The 25,437-nt window shown below is 39.1% G+C and overlaps 2 protein-coding genes across 3 annotated transcripts in view; one reads left to right on the top strand and one right to left on the bottom strand.

Moving 5' to 3' along the window:
• The window catches only part of LOC146465372 (carbonic anhydrase 1-like), a 13,514-nt gene extending 11,946 nt beyond the window's left edge, over nucleotides 1-1,568 (top strand). The window contains exon 8 of the mRNA XM_085128675.1: nucleotides 677-1,568. Coding sequence (XP_084984801.1) covers nucleotides 677-1,258 — 582 coding nt within the window. The 3' untranslated portion in view covers nucleotides 1,259-1,568. The remainder of the gene's footprint in view (nucleotides 1-676) is intronic.
• A 2,168-nt stretch (nucleotides 1,569-3,736) lies between these two features.
• Nucleotides 3,737-25,132, bottom strand: LOC146465371 (uncharacterized). Of its 2 annotated transcripts, XM_085128597.1 has the most exons (17): nucleotides 24,661-25,132; nucleotides 24,021-24,137; nucleotides 21,391-21,460; nucleotides 20,193-20,238; nucleotides 19,597-19,653; nucleotides 19,151-19,253; nucleotides 18,074-18,140; nucleotides 16,954-17,082; nucleotides 15,573-15,665; nucleotides 14,448-14,570; nucleotides 13,624-13,679; nucleotides 13,233-13,302; nucleotides 12,171-12,569; nucleotides 11,726-11,803; nucleotides 10,497-10,595; nucleotides 9,983-10,145; nucleotides 3,737-9,880 (listed from the first exon to the last, which is right to left on the bottom strand). In XM_085128597.1, the coding sequence occupies exons 1-17, from the start codon at nucleotides 24,804-24,806 to the stop codon at nucleotides 4,866-4,868; spliced, it is 6,831 nt and encodes a 2,276-aa protein (XP_084984723.1). In that variant the 5' UTR covers nucleotides 24,807-25,132; the 3' UTR covers nucleotides 3,737-4,865. The 2 variants fall into 2 exon arrangements, with proteins under 2 accessions (XP_084984723.1, XP_084984724.1); XM_085128598.1 differs by lacking the exon at nucleotides 24,021-24,137.
• Between the last annotated feature and the right edge of the window lie 305 nt (nucleotides 25,133-25,437).

Below are 25,437 nucleotides of genomic sequence, written 5' to 3'. Positions count from 1 at the left end.
GATCCCCTGGGTGCCTGCCAGCTAGCCATAATTGTCATTTTGTAATTTGGGACACTTACGTGCCAAATGGACAGAGTTTTTATCGCTCAGGCGTGAGGAGCCTCGTGCTTAGTTCCAAATTTGCAGTAGCATTAGTAGATTGGGGAGCAAGGATGGTGCAGTGGTGAGAGCACTCGCCTCCCACCAATGTGGCCCGGGTTCGATTCCTTGTTCCAAGAAGTTTTCCCCCGGGTACATCGGTTTTCCCCTCTTCTCAAAACCCAACATTTCCAAATTCCAATTCGATCTGGAGAGTGGTCCCATACTGTAAAGCGCATTTGATCATCTCGTCAAGGAATTATTCGCTATACAAATTTATAAAATTTAAATTTAGATAAACAAAAACCTTACCTAATGCCCTGCGTATTGGTGGCCAAAGCCAATAAAATGGTATGGAAATTTTGTGTAAATGGAAAGGCAATTTCCGTCTCAACCGAACTTAACGGGAATAGTGGAGTACCTCCGAAGTTGTCCGTTTAGTCTGGAAATTTTCAAAGTACTAGCACGCGTTTCATTTGCATTTCAACTGGTGCCCCACAGACCAAAGTTTCTGTTTGATAAAGCGGCAGATCAATTAGGGTTTTTAGATATGAAACCTTGAACGGAGCCCTTTTAAAGTTTTGTTTCCCTTTGGCAGATAAATGCTTTTCGCAACGTACGGAATAGCAGTGGAGTACCGATGGTAAACCACTACAGGCCTCTTTGCTCGCAAAACGAGCGACTTGTGCGATTGTGTTCCTGTGTCGTGAAAAGCCCCAGCATGGAAAACCAAACAGACATCATCAATAAACATAGTGTTCATGATGCAAACCACGATGAAAGTGCTGTGTACCATGAGAATGGATGTAATGACCCTGATGATGATAACGATGATACCGAAAAGGATGTGTACTGTAATTTCCTCATTAATGACGAAGAATGTGGGGATGCTGGCGATGATGCAGCGGATGAAGATGTGCACGATCAAGATGCAAACGGCCATGGCAACAACGAGGAATGCGATGCTAGCGATGATGCAGTGGATGAAGATGTGCACGATCAAGATGCAAACGGCCATGGCAACAACGGGGAATGCGATGAGGCTAATGATGATTTAGAAAAAGATCGATTTGATGAGAATGCGAATTACAATGGCGTCGATGAGAAATGCGATGCCACTATCTCGGATTATGCCAAGGAGCTCGATCAATTTGAATTAGTGAATAACGACCACTGCTAAATAATTTCCTCGCCTTGGAGTGGATAGACCTTGTTGTGCTTTCTCAAGTAAAAGGGAAATGTACGCAAAAAAGGAAAAAAATATGATAAAAACTGTAAAGTGAAAATGACAGAGATGAAAACTCAGATATATTCCTCCGCGCAATGAGGTTAGTCGGTTGATAGTCCTCTACCTCTTTGTTTGTTCTTCGCATACTAATATCACAAAACCAGCTAGGAGAGAATAGAAAACGTTAGTCAGACCGTAACAACTGCCTTTATTATGAAATGTAAATAACAGCAATATCAAAATAATAAAATTGTCCATGCAATTTGAGTGTATTCCTTTTGGTACAAACTTTTGATGGAAAATAAAGACACTTTCACCCGTTATATTCTGGTCACCTTCGTGCTGAAGGTTTTAGGGGATAGTATTGGACTTTGACGTACGTGAAGGTGAGTGAATCAAGTGTTGTAACGGCTCGTTTACCTCTGGACTGAGAGTACTACAAATAGTGGGCTATACGACAAGGCTCCGCCCGAAAAGGCTGTCAGTTTTTTTACCCTCGCAGTGTGCAAAAGGGAAGCCAAGTTAAAAATTTTACCTTTTTAACCCTATCTAGACCCGGCGGGGTGGGGGAGGGGGGATTTAATCTGGCAGCAATTTAGTAAGGCAGGTTAAAGCTTACTGGATTTGATATTGCATGAAGAGCCATGTTCTTAATGTGCACAAATTAACTTTCTTACAGTAGATTTCATGCTTCTTATATCATTTTCGCGTTTCGCGTTTCATTTTGATTCCTCTTTGGTCAATTTCATGTTGTTCTGAAATCAAGATATCCAAAATGGCCGACATTTTGAAATTGTGACACATTTCCCGCTTCATATGACATTGTCACTTCCCGCTGTGGACTCCAGAGGAAACATCTTTGGACGTGCTATCACAAGACAAAAAAAAAAAATGCCCGGTCTAGATAGATGAATAAGATTAAACCAAAGAGTAGCAAAAACTGAGCAAGTTCAAGGCAGAAGTTACAGCTTTCACGCGGATGGTGTCTTTTTGGCAAACCAATCCAAAAAGTAAAAGTTATCTGGTGGCCATTTGTAACTAAGGCGTCCTAGTCGAACCTTGTCGATTCACGAAAAAAACCAGAGTTAATTTAATATGGGCCTCTTGAACTGTCAGGTCTCCATTTACTCGACATTGAATATGTATAGACGTATGTAGAAAATTTCATTACAAAGCATATTAGAAGTAGGCAATGAACACTGTCCCTGAAGGCGAAGAGCTAGCACCGCCTTAAATGCGTAAAAGAACTTTTTATTGGAGGGGGGAGGGGTGGGGATTAGATTCTTTTTGGGGGAAATTTTACGTTTCATAGTGTTTCGATTTGGTCAAAAACGGAAACACGGTGCTAATTGCTTAAAATATTAACCTCCATTAACAGTCCGATCCAAGAGCTCATGGTGAGCTCATTGTTAGAAGAATCTTAGCATCGGCGATTTGGCGGACTTATATTCGGACGGGTAATCTTCAAAATACAATAGCAATTCAACACAAACAGATCGACTATTTCAGTTCCTTTCTTCAGCCATTTTGGAATCGATTTTCCTCAGAGTGAAGACGGTTTTCCTCATGGTCTTAAAAGTAAACGTTTCAAGAGCGCCGGAAACTAAATGGAGAGCCGAGAATCTTACCCAGGAGAATTCTAGTCAATAGTTGAATTTCGTAGCGTTTAAAACTAAACTCGCATTTCCGATGTCCATGAAAAGATTGAACTTGATGCAAATCCCTTTACTTAAATAAACGAAGACCAATCTCAATCTCTTTTTATTGCACGATTGCGATACCTCTTCAATATGTGCGGATTCACAGTCCCCACACTTTTGATCCTGAAAGTTGGTTCCTTTTATATTAATTGTCCTAAGGGATAGGAGCTTAATGAATTATTGAACTTTGCCTTTCCCGCTGTGTATCGTGATACTGTACATACTGTACCAAAATCTTGGTATCTCTGACGTGTTTCTCCTTGAAAATATTCTACCAATAACACAAAATCACGGTTTTCTGAAGCCAAGAAAAACCCTAGGAACAAACCGACAGCAAATTCAATCCACACATGACATGGGTCTGGGCGGGATTCAAACATTGGGCATCAAGCCCGCTTCCTGCTGGCTGGCAGAAAGGACCACTTATGTGGTGCCACGAAAAAACGTTTCAGACTACAAAAGCCGCTATTCTAACTCGCTTTCACTACAACTGTCTTATCCTTCCAAAAACGTAATTCGCATTTCTCGTTGCGGTTATTTTAAGATTTATCAAATGTTTAAGTTAACGCCTTTCTGGATCACGTACACATAAGAATAAAAACTGATTCTGTCAGTATATCATTGCACGGGACATTTAAGTCTTGAGATCTTTAATTGGGCACATATCTATATATCTCACAGGCTTCCTCTTAATTTGAGAGGGCTGTTAAAAGAAATAATAACAATACACTTTTATTCCGTCTTGAAATTTATTTCACCTTATACCTTTCAATGGAGAGACTGTAATTGAATTGGATCCTATAATACACCGTGCACGAACATTTACATGATCCTTTACAAATTTTGCCATTGCGTTGGTAAGGTAATTGCAACTTAATTTAATTTTCAATAAACATTTCTATAAATAAAATTTTGTAAACTTTTTCATTTCTCCGTTTGAAGAATATAAAATTTCATTGGTGCGTGAATGAATTTGCAGCAACGCATGCGCTTGGTTCATTGAAATATATAATATTGAAATATAAATGTCTCAAAGGCTATAAACGAAGACATATTGACCTTTCGTGTGTACTACAATTGTGTTAAGATAGAGAATTTTCACTCTATTTACTCTACTTACTACCTGTATGTAATAGGACAATGCACTGGCCCATCGATAATATAATTGGACGCTGACATGCAGAGCAGTACCAATTTGGCCAAATCAGATTTTCTGAAAATCAGCGGAAATTTTGTTTTGTAAAACCAATTAGTTCCCAATTTGGTGAGTTCGTAATTTTCTCATATGAAAACTATATCTTGTGAAAACAATATGTTCGAAATTGGTGTTCAGTTTCGTCTATGAGATTTAATATTAGGAATGTTATATTTTTTGCCTGATTGCTATCATTTCTTTTCTACAAAATTGAAATCCGTAACTGCTACAATTCCTGTGTTTGAAACAATCGAGAAAAGAGGGTAAAAATTAGGTAAGTGACCCCCTAAAATGCAAACAAGTTTTCGACGAAAAACAATAGAAATGTTAGTGATAAAAATGTCCAATGACGTTTCGATGATTGCTATTTACGTTGCCGTCATCAAATTCAAAGGTAACGTTTTCACTCCTACAAATATCAAAACTACGTAGACAACAATGAAATCTTCAAAACGATTAATAATTTATACATGCGGACAAATTGAGCACAAAATTGTGTGTGTGTTGTCTGCAATTAACTACAGATGATGACGTTACCTTTGAGTTGTGATCGAAAGTCATTCGACGTTATAGCTAATTATTCTTCTTAAAATGGTTGGTCATTAGTAAAAAGTGAAGTTAAAAACAAGTTATTTTGGATTACTTTGATACCCAGTCTTATTACCTAGTACTTTCGTAATGTTCTTATCAATGTCGCAATTAGCGTTGCCATGGCACTAGTTTTCTCCGCTAAAAAATCCACATCCGAGTCATCTGACTCTTCACTGGTTGCAGCCTTGACTGTGGTAATGACGCCAGCATAGTGTTCTAGTACCTCAAGAACCATGGAAACTAGAGCAGTCACATTGTCAGCAGAGCTTTCGTTGAGTATTGTAGTGGCGTTCTCGCAGGACTCCACCAGCTTCTCCAGGGAATCCAACGAGGCCCGAATAGCTGCAACGACTTGGGCGCCTCCACGTTTGGCACTTGAAGAGATAACTTTGACATCGCAGGCCAAGAACCTAGCGTTGTTTTGGAGAACCAACGGCCAGTTCTTCGTTTCACTGGGCAATTTTACTCTCGGTGCACTTTTACCCAAGTGCGCTTCAAGTCTCTTCTTTAAGTCACGAACTTTTGACAGACTTTCCTCGCAGACTTCTGAACATTTTGTTTCCAGATATTTGGTTTCAAAATATATCGAATCCGCGTCAATTACGTTGTCCGGGTTGCAAGGTGTGCCAAGTTGAAGAGGCAAGCTGGGGCGTTTCGTTTCAAAAGTGCCAACATGACAGTGTGAAGCATCGCTAAATGACCGTCGGTTTAAGACTCGAGAAGAAGATGCTTGAGTGAGAGATCTAGATGAAGAGTGACTGTCAGGAAATGTCGTTTGCGTTCTATGCATGCTTTGACTAAAAATGCCTCGTTTGTGACAAAATGATGCTGAAGATCGCCTGCTTTTTAAGTCCTTCGCAGAAGAGGGAATTTTGAAAGTTGATTGTTCCCAACTATCAATTTGAGGACAATCTTGACTAATATCAGCAAGTGGTTCACCAAAATCGAAGTCGTCCTCAAACCTAGGAATAATTTTAGGGGGTGAAGTTGGAGGTAGTGGCGGAGGGGAACTGTCGAGGGGCGGCGATGAGGTAGAAGGTAAAACGTTATTGCCAAAGTCCTTGTCGGGATCAACGTTATAAATGCAATCCTTGTCATCACTGTTGAAAAATGGCGAATAGGTAAGAAGCTGACAGCTAGGGGTCTCTATTGTTGACTTCAGAAGAACACGGTCTCTGTCGTCTTTGGACGGATTTGTAGTCTTGTCTCTATTTGATTCAGGTAGCCTCGCTGATAATCTCTTAAGTGGAGGTCTACGTAGTAAAAGTAACTCATCAGTACTTGGTAAACTCGCAGTTACGGGAGATGTTGCCGAGCGAGGTTTTACCCAGGGTAACCGTGAACACGTGCCCATAGAGTCAGTCACTGGAGGTTTCACTGGCGAAAAGCGGTTGTAATGGAGTGACGATTCATGAACATTCTCCATTGACGACTGTGAGGGACACAAACTTTGAGTGGGAGAGAGAGTGGGTGAGTATGGCACTGGAACGTACGCTGAAGCGTAAGAAAACGAAAAACTTCTGCCAAATCCACTGCTGCAATGCTGTGTGTTAACCTCGTGCGTGCTTATAATATTCTCCACGGTGGTCGAAGGAGACTGCTCAAGTTGAGATGTAGGAAGTGTCTGTCCCCTGTTTACGCCTTGTATCACTGGAGGGAATGCCACTGGCCTTGAAGATGTTTTTTGCCCAGACTTCCCACAAGTGTTCTCTGTGGAATGTTCAGAGGTTAGTTTCAGAAACACGACCTCCGAAGGTTTAACTTCAACATTGCCTGAGTTCATTTTTTCACATATCTCTGGCTCCAAGACCTCTCTAAAATAATGCTTTGGCGCCCCTACTTCAGATGCGGTGGCTGCAGGAGATGCTGACCTGATATTTGAATCTTTTAAAATGTTTTCCTTCCGAGGTTGTAATCCAAGTATGGACATGCCAGGTTCAGCTAACTCTGTACTGAAACCTTCCTCATTTGGCACATTCTTGGTACTTCTTTTAACCGCGTTCTTGTGCTCGTTGTTTGGGGAAACTTCAATAACCTTAGTCGGGATAACATTTCTTGCTTCTGTGACGCCTTCACTTTCTGCTGCTTGTGATAACCATGGTTTTGGCGGAAGTGGTGGCTTTTGTTTTACAGCGATCTTTGAACCACTTCCAAAAGACATGTTTTCTTCCCTAGCGTGAGAAATCACAGGAATCTGTTCAGACGCACAACTGGAATTGACGTTTTCGTCTTTGTCAGCGTCAGCGCTGTCCAGAGCTGGTGGGTTGGTATTTTCACTGTTTAGCGAGTCTTCCACGACGAATTTGCCTTTGTCAGGTGACTGACGTGTGGTAACTGAATCCTCTGAGCCGCCGAGAAAGTGACTTCTAGGAACACGACTTTTACATCTCTGTTCTACTTTGGTTTGAGTGGGATTTGTTTCGCACATGTCCAAAACGTGGCTATGTTTGTGTTGGACTGAGACTTGTTTGCTCACAGAGGTTTTCTCTTTCGTCATAGAGGAAGCATCTCTCATAACTTGTTTAGCTTGAATTTTCTTGTCCTCAGTAAAATTTGAGTCTGAATTTTGTTTCTGCATCAGACCATTGTTATGGGCAAGCTTATGATCATCGGTTAAGGGGAGAAACCTTATTTCATCAAAATGATACATCAAAACATCTATTTCATTGTGATTGATGTCTACAGGTGCCGGTGGCGGCGGTGGTGGGGACACAATTTTGATACTTGACATGGTCTGCATAGTGCCTGCCAAACAGGGAGGAGGTGGAACGATCAAATGTTTTAACTCTTCATCCAATTCCTCTTCACTTAATGCTTGACAAATTGGAGGAGGAGAAACAATTTGAATGTCATCTTCTTGAAGCTCAGGGGTAGGCGTTGGTGGAGCGGGTACGATCCAGTCCGTAGGAGAGTAGCTTCTATCTAGGTCTTTCAGTGAGGGTTTAATTTCAAGTATAGAATCGCTTAAAGATCGAAAACCTTGGAGAATTGTCTCTTTCCTTTCTGAATTATGCTTGAACGAATCATTTCCATCTTTTCTGCAACTAGGTTCTATCAATGTAGTCGGTTTCTTGCGTCGTTTTTCAATCTCGGTAATCCGTGCCTTCTCGTAAAAATCAGATTCATCACATGGGGATGATAAAACAGTGTTTTCGGTAGAGAACGATGGGATGAGTTCATCTACCCTCAATCTCTTGCTATTGAAGCTCGATCGAGCATCCAGTAAAATGTCACATTTATCGCTAAAACAAGTATTGGATGACGTGAAAGAAATGCATAGGGGCAAACCATTAGTGTTATCCTTATATTCAAGAATTTCCTGGTTACTCTCTTCCTTCTTTTCTTTGAGACTGTTATGATCATCATAAGCAATCACCATTTCGTCTTCCGATGCAGATTCATTGTTTACTTCAAACGTATATTCAAAACTATCCGAAGAAGCCGTAGAGAGTTCCTCCAAATCTTTGTCAGCGAAAACCTCATTCTCGATAAGACTGGTGTCTAATGAGTACTGAGAATCGACATCTTTGCTGTGGAATTCCTTGAGACTTACAAGTGCAACATCCTGATCAGTTTCGGTAGAGTTCAAACTATCTACATCGTCTTGACTTTCCTCGGCTAGTATGAGTACTCCTTTATTTTTGCCTGAGTACTCTAAGCGTCTACTCCGTTGAAAGTACTCTGGAAACGTTGACCAAAGAGGTTCATCTTCTTCTGACATTTCGGAGGCTGTATCAGTGTCACTACTTTCGACAAAAGCTAAGGACACCATGTGGGTTCCTACACCGTCTACGGAGTCGTCATATTTATCTGGTGTACTGATGGCGTCACTAGCAAAATTTGAAGAAGTTACCAGCCGTAACTCTTCAGATTGATTTTCATCGCCTGTTTCATCATCGTGTTCACATTTCTCTGGAGTAGACGATAGGCTTGCTTGGTCATCAGATCCTTCCAACGCCGTCCCACCCTCAACAAAACCCACCATATCTATCGCAATGTTGTCGAATTTGCTCTTGTCAAACCTCAAACCGCTTGGAGAAGGCGTCGGGCTTTGATCTTGGAAAGGATCTGTGCCCATGAACGGATCTTGCTGAAGAGCTAGACAACGATTAGCATGCTCGTCTGGAAATGCTTGTTGGTTATCACAATGTCCTTCATCCAGGAGAGACGTTTTGCTGTAAACGCCTGTGGCACTGTGCTCAGGTTTAGGGTGACCAAAGACACCATTATTAACAAAACATGCGTTCCCAGATTCTTCCTTCTCGTGTTTGAATTCAGAGCAGCCATTTTTAAATGAAAACTGACCAGGAGTTTCTAGCACAAAACCAATCCCTTTTGGATCTTCCACGACACCGTTCCTATGATTCTTGGACTTTTTCATGGAATTAACTGGCACTACTACCCAAATGTCACTTCCATCCATTGTCGAAACTGAGGTCACACTGTCTTCGTTCCATACATCTTCCTCACTTACATGTTCGTCAAAAACTGTAACACCTGATTCTTCGCTCTGGTAGATTTCCTCTGCTAAGACCAGTTCTGATATTAAATCAGCCTGCTTTTCCTGTAAATTGTCTGCCACTGCTGTTTGTGCTGTCATGATTCCTATCTCTTCTTCCCCAGAGTTTACCGAGGACGCTCGAAGTCCCTTTAGTGAAGCAATTAACTCCTCATCCTCACTGTCAGTGTCCTCATCCTTCGAAGTATCCGATGATGTTTCACGGTTTACAATGTCAGTGTCTTTTGTTGTGCACTTGAAAAATGACGAGGCCTCTTCAAGGATCTCCTCTTCAACTTGTGTCATTACCAGGTCTGGTAAATCAAACTGTTTGCTATGAGCCTCATCTGTGTCCCCTATGGAATCTTGGTGAAGCATGCTCTCTGCATGTTCTTCGTTGGATTCCTCTGAAATTATACTCTCCTGGAATCTTGGTGGTGCTCTTCCCAAGTCAATGAACACATCTGTATGTCTGTTTAAAGGCTTGCTTTCTTCTATATGTATATTCCTCCTTGGGTTTGACGGCTGAAAAAGAGACGGGTATGACCAGACGTCTGGAATCACGTGATGCGTTGAGTGAAAGTCTGGGGCTGTTAAAAACGAACATAAAGATACCGTCAATTATTTTCCCTACCTAGCCAGGAAACCTGACCGTATTAAATCACACAAGACATCGCATTTTTTGCACCCACCGTTATTTGCTGGGGGCTCTCGTCGGAATGAGAATGGCCATATCTCGTCATTTTCAACTGGTAGTGGTGTGTTACTTGTGTTGTCCACATAGACTTTGTAATAGCCAGTGATCAGTGCGATCATGTTCACACAATCCAACGAGGTACAAATTAATTGAATGTTCTAAAAGTAAAGAGTACGCTACTGTTACTCTCTCTACTGAAAAACTATAGGCGCGTATTAACCCCTGCGTTTAACCGAGAGTCGCTAGTTCTCCCTGAGACGTTGTCAGAATTCTGAGACTGTTAAAGGAAGCTGGTTTCCCAATGCTTCACCAAATAAACTATGTATGTATGTATGTATGTATGTTTCACAAACTGACCAACCGCCCATCGACCCAATGACCAATCAACGCCTGACTGACTGACTGACTGACTGACTGATGGACATTTTGATGGATGGATTCATAGGTTGTTTTATCAGTTGACGGATTTCTTGTTACGAAAACCAAAAATTATAAAATAATGATAGTACCTTTTCCTCTTGAAGTTGGATACGAAATAGCCGCTTGTTATCTTCATGTCGAGAAATCTTGAACCCTGTGATCTCGTGAAATTCAGCAAGTTGACACAACTACAAATAGTAATAAAATGAAACAACGTAAAACAATGAACTTTAACGTTAAATTACTACGATAAATCAGTACCAATTGAGTCCATTTAATATCACTCCATAAAAAAAACCCATCATGTTAGGATTGTATTTCTGTACAACCCACAACTCAGTAAAGGTTTTGTAAACAGACTGAATACTGCCATTACTTTCAAGTACGCTTTCTACGTGATATGGCAAATAATGAAAATTTGCAGCTTAAAGGATCTTGACAAACATCCATCTAGGGTCACCTACGAAGGCAAATGTTCCTGCGGCAATTTTTACATTGGTGAAACAAATGGAAACCCAAGCGTTCGCGTGCTGGAACATGAGAATAAGAAATCTAGTTTTGAGCCAGCGAGACAATTAAAACAAAACCACGTCCACAACTTTACCCGGACTGAGATCCTATCAGCAAAGTCACACTAACAACGCAAGATCCTCGAGGGATTATTAAGGACGGTGCCTACTTTTGTTACTGCGCATACGTTCTGCGCATCTCGAGATACTCGATTTCCTTTGGATGGTGCCTACTAATACAGGAATATTTTTGCGCGGTTTAAAACTATGCGGAGAAAGCAGAACTTAGCAAGCTCTCTTAGTATCCAAAAAGAAAATTTCGGATAACTATGCCTTTTTCAGAGATAAAAAAGCTTCAATTTGTGAGAAAAACGCCATGCATTGCCTTGCGTTTTACTGTTTTTTTTTTTTCTAGAATAATTGTTGCTTGATTATCTCTAAAAGAAAAGACGTGGTTACATCCAATTTCCTTTTTTGGGATTTCAAAAGTCCTTGCTAAGATCTGCTTTCCCTGCAAAGTCATAAACCGCACAAAAATACTTCTTTATTAATAGGCACCGTCCTTACAGAGCATTGAGGTACAGTTTCATCGCAAAACTATTCCCATCTGAAATAACGTAGTATAAGCTAAGTTTAATGACGTGTGTTTTATTTTTAGTGTCACGCTGAAGATGATTGAATAGGTGTTTCTTTTTTAAGAACATTTTTTAGAAGTTGTTTAGCCTTTTAAAGTTTTTACAAAACATTCAGTGTTCGTAACGCTTACTGCGAGAATAGATAAAGGAAACCATCAGATTATATGTACTTACCACGTTAACTTTTCCTCTTACAACTTGACTCAATCCATATTTGAGGTTGATAAGCACGGTGACATCTTGCTTCCTGATCTGCAGTCAAACGACAAAGGTTTCAGCAATGTTAATAAAAGATACGAAACTCCGTCAATAACAAGATAGCCCTAACGTCTCTAAAAATTTCAAAATAAGTAACGAGAACTCCATTACGAAATTCTATAGTTTGTCAATAAAACAATAAATGGACTGCTATGCTTGTTGTTAATGATGATGACGATGATGATGATGATGACGATGATGATGATGATGACGATGATGATGATGATGATGATGATGATGATGATGATGATGATGATGATGATGATGATGATGATGGTGGTGGTGATCGTGCTACATATTACAGTTAACAAAGATCATATTTTTTTTTCAACCAACAGCAAGAGAGGAACAGTTAACAAACCTTTTTTAGACTTGGTCCATCGTTGCCATTATCAATAAGCACAACATCAAAGTACCTCCCACCATAAGCAAATATGTCCACTGCGAGATTTAAATAATGTATTTTACACTGCAAAGAGCTCATGTGCCTCTGGCCTGGTGAGGCGAGATTCTCGTTCTGTTTTATCTGCTGATCCAAAGCCTTTCGTAATTCCTTTCCTCTCATGTTGTGCAAAAGATCCGACGAAACAAACTTCCCTAGCCCACCGAATTCCTTCTCCACCTGCCGTACAGATATTTTGACTGGTCGTCCGGCTGCTACTTCCACAGCTTTCTGCTGGATTTGAAGAGCGGCGAGCTTGATAGCCAGGTCATACTTAAGGTCCATCCCATAGAAACCTTCTACTACCCTGTTGGTAACCTAAAGGACAGCAAGATACAGACAATGAACATTTCATTACCAAAGCCAGTTCGGTTCTTCGTCTATTTCGGTACAAGATTAAGTCGTGTGACGGTTTTCATTTGACTTCACTAACAAAAGGAAATCAAAATGATCTGACAAAAAAATTGAGCGAATCCACTACTATTCAGATACAGGATAGGTGGTCTCATTTTCGCACCAAAATGTGCATGATATTTGTCCCCCGATAGCATTTCTTTCCAAAGGCAGTTATCCGAGGGGGGAACACAAGGAAATCTGTGAGCTTCAAGGAACATATAAAATTCAAAGACAAAACATTCATGGACGTTTTTAAAACCACATAAAACGTATTGTTTATGATCCTACAATTTTCGGTTAATCAATTTGATTGGTTTAGCGAGGTAAACGCGTGTTTAATCCGTCGCTTACGAAACATAACTTCAAACATGGCATAGCTAACACATGTTGCTTTATTTCAGTTTGCTTGTTAGTTTACGTCTGTTATTGTTTGTTTTGCTTTGTTTCGTTTTGCTTGTCTTTCCGATGGGTGAAATTCTAATCTTACAGTTTACATAGGACGTCTGGAAAAATCACCTGCTGGAAATAAGGTAAACTTCACTAATCACAGTCCGGTGACGGCAAATGAAACAAAACTTGACTTACCTGAGAGTAAAGGTACTCAAAAGCGTTGGGGTCCTGAGAAAGAAGCTCAAAGTGGTCCTTGGGCACAAAGCTGTTTACAGTTAGGAAAACAAAATGTTCTCATAAAGCAAAAAAAAAATTAAATTGTTTAAAACATAACCACAGTTAACTGCGATATTTAGTCTTTAATTACTACAACCATAATGTTTCCTAACTCCGACGTACAAGAAGTGTGGCAAGCACCTTTTGTATTCGACAATACAATAAGTGTGTTGAGGCTAATTTCCCATCATAAGCGGACGAATACGGTCATGCGCGATAACTGTTTATGATATCCACAAGACGGAACAACACATTAAAAATATATATACGTTCACGGTTGTTATATAAAGAGAGAAAGATTGATACTAACGCGATGTTTAACTTGCACAGACAGTTAACGCTGCTGCAGTTTCGGTTGGCGTAAATCTGTATTTGTAAAACAATTTAACACAGTAAGTAACATTTCAGTGGAGATGCACATAAATAAAAAGATGGCGAGTTCGAAAGATACTCAACAGGCGTTGTACGGTTCCACGGTCGCATAGTAACGTTTTTACTTTATTTAGACTCATAGAGTGCTAGGGTATACATGTACATGTAAGTAGCTCTTCTCACAGTTATCAGTGCTTTGACATGCAAATGGGGCAATTACGTCGTCTTTCTGCACTGTATTGACCCTTTCCCCTTGTTTGCGTGGCTTTCCATTAAGTTCCGGCTCCACCACAAACATACATACCAACGCAAAACCGTACACCGACTAGGACCTACAATGTATGTTGATAAAATCAACACAGGTCAAAAACAGCTGTTTTTGGCGGCACCAAGGCTGTCAACGACAAGCCTGTCCAACATGCAAGTATGGCTAATCGCTCGTTATTTGGCTACGAATTCTTAAGGACCATAGAACATAAATTTTTTTTTTTTTTTTTAATGCAAAGATTAGAGGGTCAAAGCTTGTAAAACACTGAAGAGGACAACGGTTGACATACAATGACGATTTGGTAACGATGGCGGACGATGACAAAGATGACATGACTGACTGACGATAATGGAGATGAGGGTAAAGTAGCGGTGGTAGAGCCAGTGATGAAGGATGAAAGGCTGACAAACAAAAGCAGCTTTTTGTCGCTTAACGAGGAGCTAAACAAGGACACACACCGAGTTAAACAGCACACAAGTCGTTGGCACATTTACCTCAGAAATCTTCTCGTGGTTTTGAATGTAGGAAATTTGGCCTTTCTTCGGACCAGTTAGAACCAAACTGAAGTGTTCCATCAACCTCAGATCGAGCTTTGAAGCGAAGGATTTAAATATTTCCTGCACATGAGGAAGAAAGACAAAGAGCCAAAATAAAGAAATATGACTATGGGCATTGAAAGAAATATGATGTTATGTATGATTATGAATACGTTCAGCACTTCGAGACAGACTCAGCTTCTAGATACGTCCACGCAAGTCAATGTAATAAAATAAATACATGGATTCGACTGTTCCTGAGATTAACAACTAAGGTAATCTAGAGGTATGAGCTATTTTCTAGGGTCTATACCCTTTTATTAAAAACTGAATCATTGTATAATGCAATTCGAGGGATTTGATTGGCTTAGCGGCCATGGTATATGAGCTATTATACCATGGCCGAAAAATGGCGACCATTAAATTTTCTGCTGGTTATTCCTGCACAGCGAAATCAGTAGAATCTAGCAATATTTCTTGATCGTTTTTAATAAAACAATTATTCCACTTGCGCTTGTTGGATATGAGATGATTATAGCCAACTCGGCGCTACGCGCCTCGTTGTCTATCTATCATCTCATATCCAACGCGCGCTCGTAGAATAATTGTTAAATAGACGATAGAAAACTGCCGTCGATTTGTTTCGGAATTGGCTTTATTTTCCGTCGAGAAAGCGTGCGCATTACATATGGCGTCACTTTTATTGTCTGTACTTATATAGACAATATAGCTACGAACGAATTAGCGCGCGGGAATTTTGACAGTTATTGTAAAAAAAACCCTCACGTACCAATAGATTGGGGTAGAAACATTATTTTACTGTCTGTATATCCGCTAGATTATGACAAATTTCATTTACATGTCCACCATTTTAACTTGTGAAACTTTCCACTTATAGGATATTTAATAGATAAATCCTTTCAGAGGACAGGTGTATTAGAGGACAACGCTCACTGAAATATCAACATTGGAGCTGATTGCGCAATATTATGAAGCACTCATAGAACACGATTGCTTTAGTATATCCATTAGTTTTCTATAAAGTACAAGTACGTTTCATTTACTGCACGTTGATTGAATTACCTCAGCAGTCGTATTGGAGTCATAACGGAAGGAACGCGTCTGGCCATTTTCCAGGAACACTTTCAAGACATTTGGAATAAGTGGCACTGAAGACTGTTGAAGAGCAACAAGAGGATGTATTAAAATCCCTTTAAGACTAGTGAAACAAATATCTTAGGGAACTGGTTATAATAAGTTTGTTCGAGGAGGACCACCTTGTCTGGGGTAGGGGGTTATCGAAGACACCACCTATCTCATGAAAATTACTGACAAAATTTTATTGGCTGTAAAATTTGAGTTGACGCAGAAACATTTTACTGCTGGACAGAAGGGTGGCTATGCAATAATAGAGACACCATCTTTTAAGCTTTAGGAAGAGGAGTGCAGACAGACCACTACCTATATTTTGTGGTTTGGTGGGTCCTGTTTGAGTATAGTAGTTTCGACCACTTCTCTTATACAATGAAGAATCAAATTCACATTGGGTCATGTCAAAAAGGTGGGATTCTAGAGTCTTTTCTGCATGTTATTTTTAGTTTCAAGAAAAAATTAGTTTAGTTTTACAATGAGTTTAGTATAATTTATAATTTACTTATTAAAAGTGGTTGATTTTGTAAATGTTATGTATTTACGTTTGTATATGTTATTTATTTACGTAATTTATCACTGACTGCTGTCCCCCTTTCTCTCCGCCCGCCTGGACTAGCACCTGCTATTTGCGGGCGGAAATGTTTATTGTTTATTAAGGATTATGAAATAAATGTGTGATGTGAATGTGAATGGGTTTACAAAGTACGCAGTGAAAGATTATAAAATCTTTCAAAGACATAAAATCGTTTTCAATTTTTAAGCAACGTATCAAAGAGCGTGTTTTTAGCTAGTTTTTAATTCTTATTTCTTATTTTTATTTCTTACCGCCGACTTTGTATTTTCCACTCTTAATAATTGTAATTTTTAAAATAATTGTAATTTTTAAATCATTTCTCAATCTACAGGGCCCCACTGAATATCACTTTCGTGATGTGGGCTCCCTGTATAAAGATTGTTATTATTATATTATTATTGTAGGAAATAATTCTAATTTCAATTTAGAAATTCTGAATGCGTACATTAAACGCTGGCTACTCTTATAACAGAACGACTACATGTATATAAGAATGGATTATGTCAATTGAAATTGGACATTTTAGATAAGGGAGTTATGTTGACGAAGAGGTAAAACATTTTAAGCATGTCGAAACAACATCGAATCCATTCTATCACATGTCTTGTAAGCGTAAATGGATCATGAGAACGGGAAACGAATTTACATATGTTGAAATCACCGTTACGAACTAAGATAATATGGTCGTTGGGATCGAGGATCAAATAAAAATTAAAAACGTGTTAATATTTAACGTACTCTTCGGACAGGTTCCATTGGGCCGATGACCTGTACCAATGCGGGCTCATCTGCAAAACGCACGGAGACTGGAGTGGATCGCCGACGTTCCCTTGTAGTTCGGCTCATGAGTGATGATTTCCGGTTATGCTGAGAAAAAAAGAGAGAATTTATGAAACAACAAGACTGACATCACCAGAAACGTTCTAATGAGTAATGCAGACCAAATACTAATGCCCTGTACTGACAAACGCAGCCTGCGTGAGTTGACGAGAGTTTTAACTGTGGATTTCGTTGGGCCTGAAATTCCAACGCGCCATCACTGCAGGTACGTTATCACGCGCTCTCAAAACCGAGATGGACCTCTCACTAACTCACGGCTACTACCCTCTCTGTTTCAACCAGTAGACCTTGGAAGCTTATAAACTAAAGTTGACTTACGTGATGATACACAAAACGATTTGTAAAGTAACATTGCTTTGTTCAAAGTTGTTATCGTGTGCTAAACATAGCCCACGAAAAAAAAAATCGTTGACGCAGCACTTAGTCGCAGTAACACATTTCCACGTTTTTTTTTTAAACCTGTCTTCAAAAACTTGCAACAAGTTACCGCGACAAAATGCGACGCTAAACGTTAGTCCACGCGCTAATTGTTGCTGGTTAAAAATCGTCGTTAAAAAAATTGTCCCGTGTAACATCATCTTAAAAAAATATTACTGAAAATCGCCATCTGTTGTCTCTGGAACTTTTCAAAGAGAAAGCTACATGTACATTTTATTTTTTTTTCCCGTTATCTATTGGAGAAAAACATTGAATTGAGAATGGAATTAGATGTTCTCACTTCAGCCCAAATGACTTAGATTAAAAGAAAAAACAATGCACTGGAGGAAAACTAAGATTTTTTTCTCTTTATCCATGAGCCGCTCGCACTTTTTTCCTTTCTTTTTTGTTTAATCTGCAATCAATATATTTTTTACATCTTTTTTATTTACCCAAAAAATAACTGACAAAAACAGCAGTACGTTATTAAACAATGACGTCAGTAGTGACGGCGAGAATATAATTTCCATGGGAGCTCAACGGATATATCCACATTGATCTGACATGCGAAAAGGCCTGCCTTGAAAGAAATTGTCCTTGCCTGATTCTTAGTGTCTTGAACATCATCACTTGATACCACTTCTAGCTCAATACGACCAGAGGCACTCCTACATGAAAACAAAACTGGGTTAGTTTTATTAAATACTCTTTAATCGTAGAGCAGATATGATGAAGTAGAATGTACCGTATTTCCTAAAGGTCCTACAGACTACGGCGCCCCAAACCACTTCATATTAGTAATTCACGTACATGCACTTTCGTTCGAGCGAACACCAAGTTAGATTTAAAGCGTACAATGTTGTGTCGATAGCACTAATGACCCAAATGATAGATCAAGGAATATTAAATTTTCGATATATTAAAATTCGTACTTGGCTACGAGGTTTAGGGGAACAAAACAACAGAAAATTACACTGAGGTTCAGAAATGAATAATTTTAAATTTCTTTCGGTTTAACCCCTGAGCCCCGAAACCAACCTACAATATTGGACAAAACTAGCTGAGAAAAATCGGAATTTTGCGCATATATTTCAATCTCCCTTACGGAAAACACCTTCATTCCCCCCTCCCCCTTACTCAATATTGCTTTGAAGGCCCGACGATAACCAATCCTTTTTATCAGCGACGGACCAAGAATGGGAGGGGGGGGGGGGGGTGGGTAAGGGGGAGGGGGAGCTGAGTTGTTGATGTATCACTCTATAGCGGTGGGCCTTGCAGATCGACAAAACGTTTCTTCACAGTTTTGTCCAAGATTGTGGCAATGTTAATATATCGAAATTTAGTCGTCTGTTAGCTATGCAGTGTATGTCACCACCATAGTCACCCACGACTTGCTCCCGTTTGGCCTTGTATCTCAGCCGATAGAGAAACGGTTGATCAAATCTAAAGCATGCTGTGCGACGACTACCATCGTTGAATTGTGAGAACTAATCAGAATGATTATTAACACTTCGAATCATGTGCACATTAGGCTCCCTCGGTCGACATGTCGGGGGAGTGTTGACCGACTCTCGACCGAGTATCGATCGAGAGTCGGTCGACAATTCACCGACAGGCGACCAAAGGAGTCTATTATACACGATTCAACACTTCTGCGCATGCACAGCATTCAACATACTTTATTAGAGTGATGACATCAGCTTGTGGAGCATCTCGCACATCTTTTCCATTGACCTTCAGGATCTGATCATTAGCAAACAACTTGTCATGAGATGGTCCGTCTGTCAAAGGAAAATGATCAGATATGTTGGATCAACGTCTTAAATACTGGCTTAGCTGAAGAAACATGCTAAACGCAAGGTTGTCTTTAAATTGTTTCCTCTTGCACGGGGTTTGTGTTGGTTCGTTTATTGGTCTGTTTTTTCTTCTCCTTTTTTTTTTTCTCTTTTTTTTTTTCTTCTTCTTCTTCTTCTTTGTTTTATTATTATTATTTTCCTTTTCTTTTCATTGAAGAGACAATTTCGAAACAAATGGTATCGTGGAATAATTGTTAAATAAACATCAATTCCTTAACCTCGTTCCCAGGGAGAAGCGACCCTGGGAACGAGGCTGTCAGTTCCTTACTTGGTATGACTGAGCGTATCACCACGGGCTTCTCACTGCCGGCGACAAATCCAAACCCTGAAAAGCAGAGAATATTTATTCAGGTTTTCTTTGCACATAATCTGAGCGACTGGACAGAAGATCTTGGGCGTTTGGATTTGAATTCAAAGGCCTTCCAACTTTACAGTGAAGGCGCTTTAGGTCGCTTTATATAGCAATTCACGTTGAGAAAAATAGGTTGAAGGAATTCTTATTAATTTAGCTCTGGCTAATAGCGATCTTTTGGTTGTCTTTAGTTTCATTGTCACTGCCATGCATGTAACTATAATCATTATTAATGCTTATAGGCTAAACAAAGAACCCGAGGTCCATTCCTGATTGTCATATCGATTTTTTCCTGCTAATTGTATCCATAGAGCATTCAAATTTAGACTAAAAGCTGCCATTTAACCTATCTAATCATGTCTCCAGGCCTCTCAGAAGCTCGTTCATCCTGGGGCGCAATGGAGTGTAATTTTATTTCCTTTTAATATTTCCAGCTCACATATAACTGAATTTAAGTCCCTTTTTTTCTCTCCTAGCATCTTGGTATCCTAACTGATTGTTTCCATAGTTACCTATGGTTGTATCTCTGACAAGTTCAATCCTCCTGGCCTGTGGAGTCTGGGTGAAGGAAAAAAGACTATTATGGTAATCACATCTTGCATGTTAAGGACAGTGCCCTGACACAGAGGTATTTTTGCCAAGTTTATCATTATGTGGGAAAAACGGAGTTATTGAAATCCAAACAGAAAATTGCAGGTTACCATGAATTTTTCAGAAAATTAAACAAAGGTAATTTTAATAATGTATGACATTTTTTTCCAATTTGAAGGTTAGTTATCTCTGAAAAAATTCATGGTTAACGAAATTTTCTTTTTGGATTCCAATAGTCCTTACTTTAGATTTTTTAATTTCCTTGCAGTATAATCATAAAAATACCTTTGAATTTATTAGTTCTCAAACCATCCCGAGATGTGCAGAACTTAATATGTGCAGTGGCAAAAGAAGACACTGTCTTTAAAAGCAGTTGGCATACCAGTAATTCAATTATGTCAACCAATTAACCAATAAATCAAATTCATGAAGAATTACACTAACATGGTGTGTCAAGATGAGCAGAAACTGGACTCAGGTGTAGTGCAATATTACATGTAGCTTGGACATCAATTCAATTAACAGCTACATGTAGGATACAATGTAAAATCAATAATAAAAAAGTAATAAATGGGAATTTCAGTGACTTCCACAGAGTGGCTCTTTCATCCACTGTTTCCAGGTCAAATTGAAATTTGGGAATGTTGGTTTTTGTGGCCGGAAGAAAACCCGGAGTACCCAGAGAAAATCCCTCGGAGCAGGGATGAGAACCAACAACAAACTCAACCTACATATGGCATCAACACCGGGAATCGAACCCAGGTCACACATTTGGTGGGAGGCGAGTGCTCTCACTACTGCGCCATCCCTGCTCCCCCATTTCATGTATGTCTGATTTGGTTCACCATTCTTTAGTTTTTCAGGGAATTTGATGGTCTAGTCAGAACCAAGGGTCTGTAATTTCACAATATTTGAATCATTCCAATCAAACTACAGTGGTAGTAAGCAGAGGTGCTTAAAATTATTCTTGAAGTGGGTCAGGATTACAGCACCTGATCCCTTCCTACATTCCATCATTAGTACACCAAAAAGGGGAGAGGGAAGGGGGAGGGGGAGGGGGCAGGGAGATTAAACCAAAACTATGTATCACTACATGTACATAGTTGGGTTAATTGTTACCATTTGGAGATGAGTTGCTTGATCAGCTTCTGATCTTGGGTCTTCTCGTGTTGTTGTCCTGGTTACATGACTATTGAGAGGATCAGATCATTAATTGTTATTTTTTAAAAGCATACCCAACAAAGAAATTGTACATTTGTATTGTGTAAGGTTATCAATAATCCCAAGCATACAGGAATGTTTGCAATTGGTAAGCTACAATCTTACATTCAGATTCATACAGAAAATCTACTATTATTAACTGACTTATTGGATAACACAGTTCCAGAGTTTTCATTTGTTTAGCAGCCATGGTAGATGTATATGGGATTATGAACCCTTATACCATACCCCACATGGTGAGAGTACGCATCAGGGGAAAAAATATCACCAAATCAGTAAGATTTAGTGATTTTTAGTTGTTTTCAGTTATACCATGCATGCCTGTTGGATACAAGATGATTAAAGCCGGAATGCGTTGCTAATTATCTTTGCCATGAATGCACTGCATTGGCATTTCCTGTAATAAATAATCCACACAATTAAGCCATGTTCTATCTGATCAGCTCTGATCTACTGCCATTGTGTATTTGACATTATTATTTCTCAAGTACCCACTGGATGAGACAAAATTATAGAATTAGCAAACCAGGCGCATAGCACAATTAAGTTGGCTATAACTATCCCATATCATGATGATGTGCAACAAGAGTGAGTAGCATAACTGTTTAATTAAAAACAAATCAAGAAATATTGCTGATATTCCAGAACATGATTTAGAGAACTGGTCATAATAAGTTTGTTCAAAGAGGACCCACCTTGTCTGGGGTAGGGGCCCGGTTGTCAAAGACACCACTTACCGGTATCTCATGCACGTAACTGACTAAATTTTACTGGCTTTAAAATTTGAGTTGACACAGAAATATTCAGCTGGCAAGAGTCAGCATTGTTAGATAAAAAAGAAAAGTGGGGTTTCAATCTCATTGTCATTTTTACTGCTGGATAGAGGGGTGGCTATAGCTATGCGATAAAGACACCATCTTTTGAAGTAGAGGAAGGGTTGTGCAGGCAGAGACCACAATCTTTTTTGTGGTTTGGTGGATCTTGTTAGAGTATAGTAGTTTTGACCACTTCCTTAACAACAGTGGCCGCCAATTTTCTCAGGCATAGTATAACAGGTGATATCGCATGAGTGCTAAGCCAGTCGAAACTCTGGAATAGCATTATCCAATGCCGATCCAGCTTGTAATAATTGGTAATGTACATGTAAAATTAGACAATAATTGTGATCTCATTGTGTATCATTGGAAGAGAAACTGTGTTTATTAAGGAGACTATTAAATCTCATAGAGATTAATTTTCTCCATGTCTTATTGGTCTAAATTAATTACAATGTATGTGGCATGATGACATTAATTTTCCAAGGAAAAATAGTATCAGGAGGAAGGGTCCAAAATAAGATGGATAGAACTTACTCACAAAAAATCCCATTTGCATTTTAAACAATGTACACTGTACATAGTGGAACAACTCTGTATAAAGGAGCTTCAATAAACTATTATATTACAGCAAATGATGTTTCTAGCAAGATTTTTTTCAAAATACAAGATCTATGCATTTCTTTGCTTTCTATTGGTATGGTAACTAGATTTTTAATTTTAAAATATAATTTCATTTAATAGGCATCTTAAACGTTTTTTTTAACACAATTTTTTCTCCCCAATTTTACGCCACAAATAATAATTACCATGCTCAATATATGTTAACAAAATATTCCCTGGACTGAACCCTTTCTGATGTTCAAACATTACTGCTTGTCAGAGCTTTGAATTTTTTACCTATCATATTACTCTATTTTTATACATCTTTAGGAGTTTCAAAATATTTCCTTATATACAAGTTTTTAAGCTGTCAACTTTCTCATTTACCATCAATTGTAAAAAGTAAAAAATATATACATGTATATAAAAACAATCCAACACTCAATAATAATTTAACACTGACAAGTCTAAGCTGATTAATGATAAAGTTGTCATATTTTGAAAAGCACTTTAATATGTAGACAGCACACAAAAATTCTAACCACGATTTAATTAAAACTGCTTTGCACAATATCGGTCTTGGTTTATGCATGATTAAGCAATTCGCGAGTAAATATAAGTGTTACTGTACCGTGGTGAACAACTTTAGCTGAAGGTCGAAACTTCAGATCGCACGCAATAGCATTTTTTCGGTAGTAACCACTGTCTAATGTTTTGGATACCATCAAGCAGTGCTATAAAAAATGAATTACTGCTTGAGAAAACGATATCTGAGAGAGCTGAGGTGAAATCAACAACCCATAAAGTAATTGAAACTGCACGCAATTTTAAATTGTTGTACATCTTATAATCAAGTTCAAAATTTTGAAAAGCCAATTGCTAACATATACTTTTCATTCCACCTTGCGGGAAAGCAATATTCTTACTTCGGTATAAATATATCAAATGTTCTGCGCGCATATTGTTTACATTGATACACCTGCATGCAGATGGTTATTTCAAACATGAGCGCTCAAGCTTTGTTCAAAACAAATCGATATCGGATTTTATACGGTGGTTTATGCTTCGATGGAGTTAATTGCTTTCGAATGTTTTCAGTCAATAGCTTACTTGATGTAGTATTTCTTCCTCTGGTCGTCGAACGCCCCTTCCCATCCGTACGGAAGCCCTAGTTTGCTGATCCAGAACTCTGGCGGCGGAAACCAATGTGTTGACCTAGTTCGCTGGCTGAATACAAAATTCAAACAGAACAACCACTTATCGATTTGCAACGGTGTAAACAGACATTGCATTAAAATAGAGACAAGGATTTTGTAGATTGGTGCGATCAAGTGTCTGAGCTAACAAGCCCAGGTGCACAAATTTTAGCTGCCAACTCGATGGATAATTTTGACGGGCCGAAAATCAAGATGGAACCTTGACAAAACAAACGCTGTAAACAAAGTTCCCGCGAAAATCGTATTCAAAAGTAGTTTCCGTAAAAACGTGAGCGGCGGAAACTATTACGTACATTTCGGTCAGCCATCCGAATCGTGAATTTAAAAATAGAAAATCAAAGCTTAAGTGCCAGAATACTGCATAAGAAATTGAATTGCGGTTTAAATTTGCAATGTATCGGGTAAATTCATGCTTGTGTCTAACCAGGGCGTATTAACTAGATCGTAATATGCGCGTTTATGCAGACATCTTTGGGGTTTTCAGATGGATCAAAATCTTGGACTAAAATTAGAATGGTTTTGACTTCACTTACTTTATAAAATAGATCCTTTGATCCGTGGTTATAGCCGTTTTCCATTCCGCGGACAATTGATTGCCGCTTGAAAGCAGCGATGAAAAAACCGTACTCCTGGCTGCCGAATCATTACCAGAGGCCATTGGATGAACAAAGCCAAACATTATGTGGACCCCTCCTGTGGCTGTAAAATAGGAACATCACCGCTTAAAAACTCACAAGTTAGGAAAGCACGAAAGCTTTAATGCACTCTAGGAATGTTGCTTCGATATCCTGGGGCCATTTCGCCGATTTACGGCGGTACGTTTGCCCACACATCGATCCAAACAGTTGACTTTGTCAGCTGCGAAAATGTTACAACTTGGGAACACTTGGATATCCGTTGAGACGCCGCTGACCAATGTCATGCCAGGCTGTGTGTGATTGGTTTATTTTCTGTGTTTCCACCTGTGTTGTGCGATATTTCCAAAAGAATAATCCCAATTTCCCGAATGATAATTCTATAACACCTTTGCAGGGCACAGAAACGCCGCTAAGGCATTAAATTAAAGAATCCTGAAATAAACGTGATCACGTCTTTGTAACCTAAGGCGTTTATGAATTCTGCACATAGCTGAAAGACTTTTGCTGAAAATTGCATCATGATTGAGATTTTCGACTTCCTGAGTTAGCATTTGAATTTAATGACGATATTTAGGATTAAGAAAGCTGCTGAGAAAAATGAGACTTAGAACAATAAGCCAAAAATATGAAAACGCATTACCGGTGTCGCTTACGCCACTTGAAATCAATCGC

The sequence above is a fragment of the Pavona decussata genome, unplaced genomic scaffold (assembly GCF_977016875.1).
Source record: "Pavona decussata unplaced genomic scaffold, jaPavDecu1.1 SCAFFOLD_156, whole genome shotgun sequence".
In the NCBI taxonomy this organism is placed as follows: Eukaryota; Metazoa; Cnidaria; class Anthozoa; order Scleractinia; family Agariciidae; genus Pavona; species Pavona decussata.
This window is presented reverse-complemented; position numbering and strand designations above follow the sequence as displayed.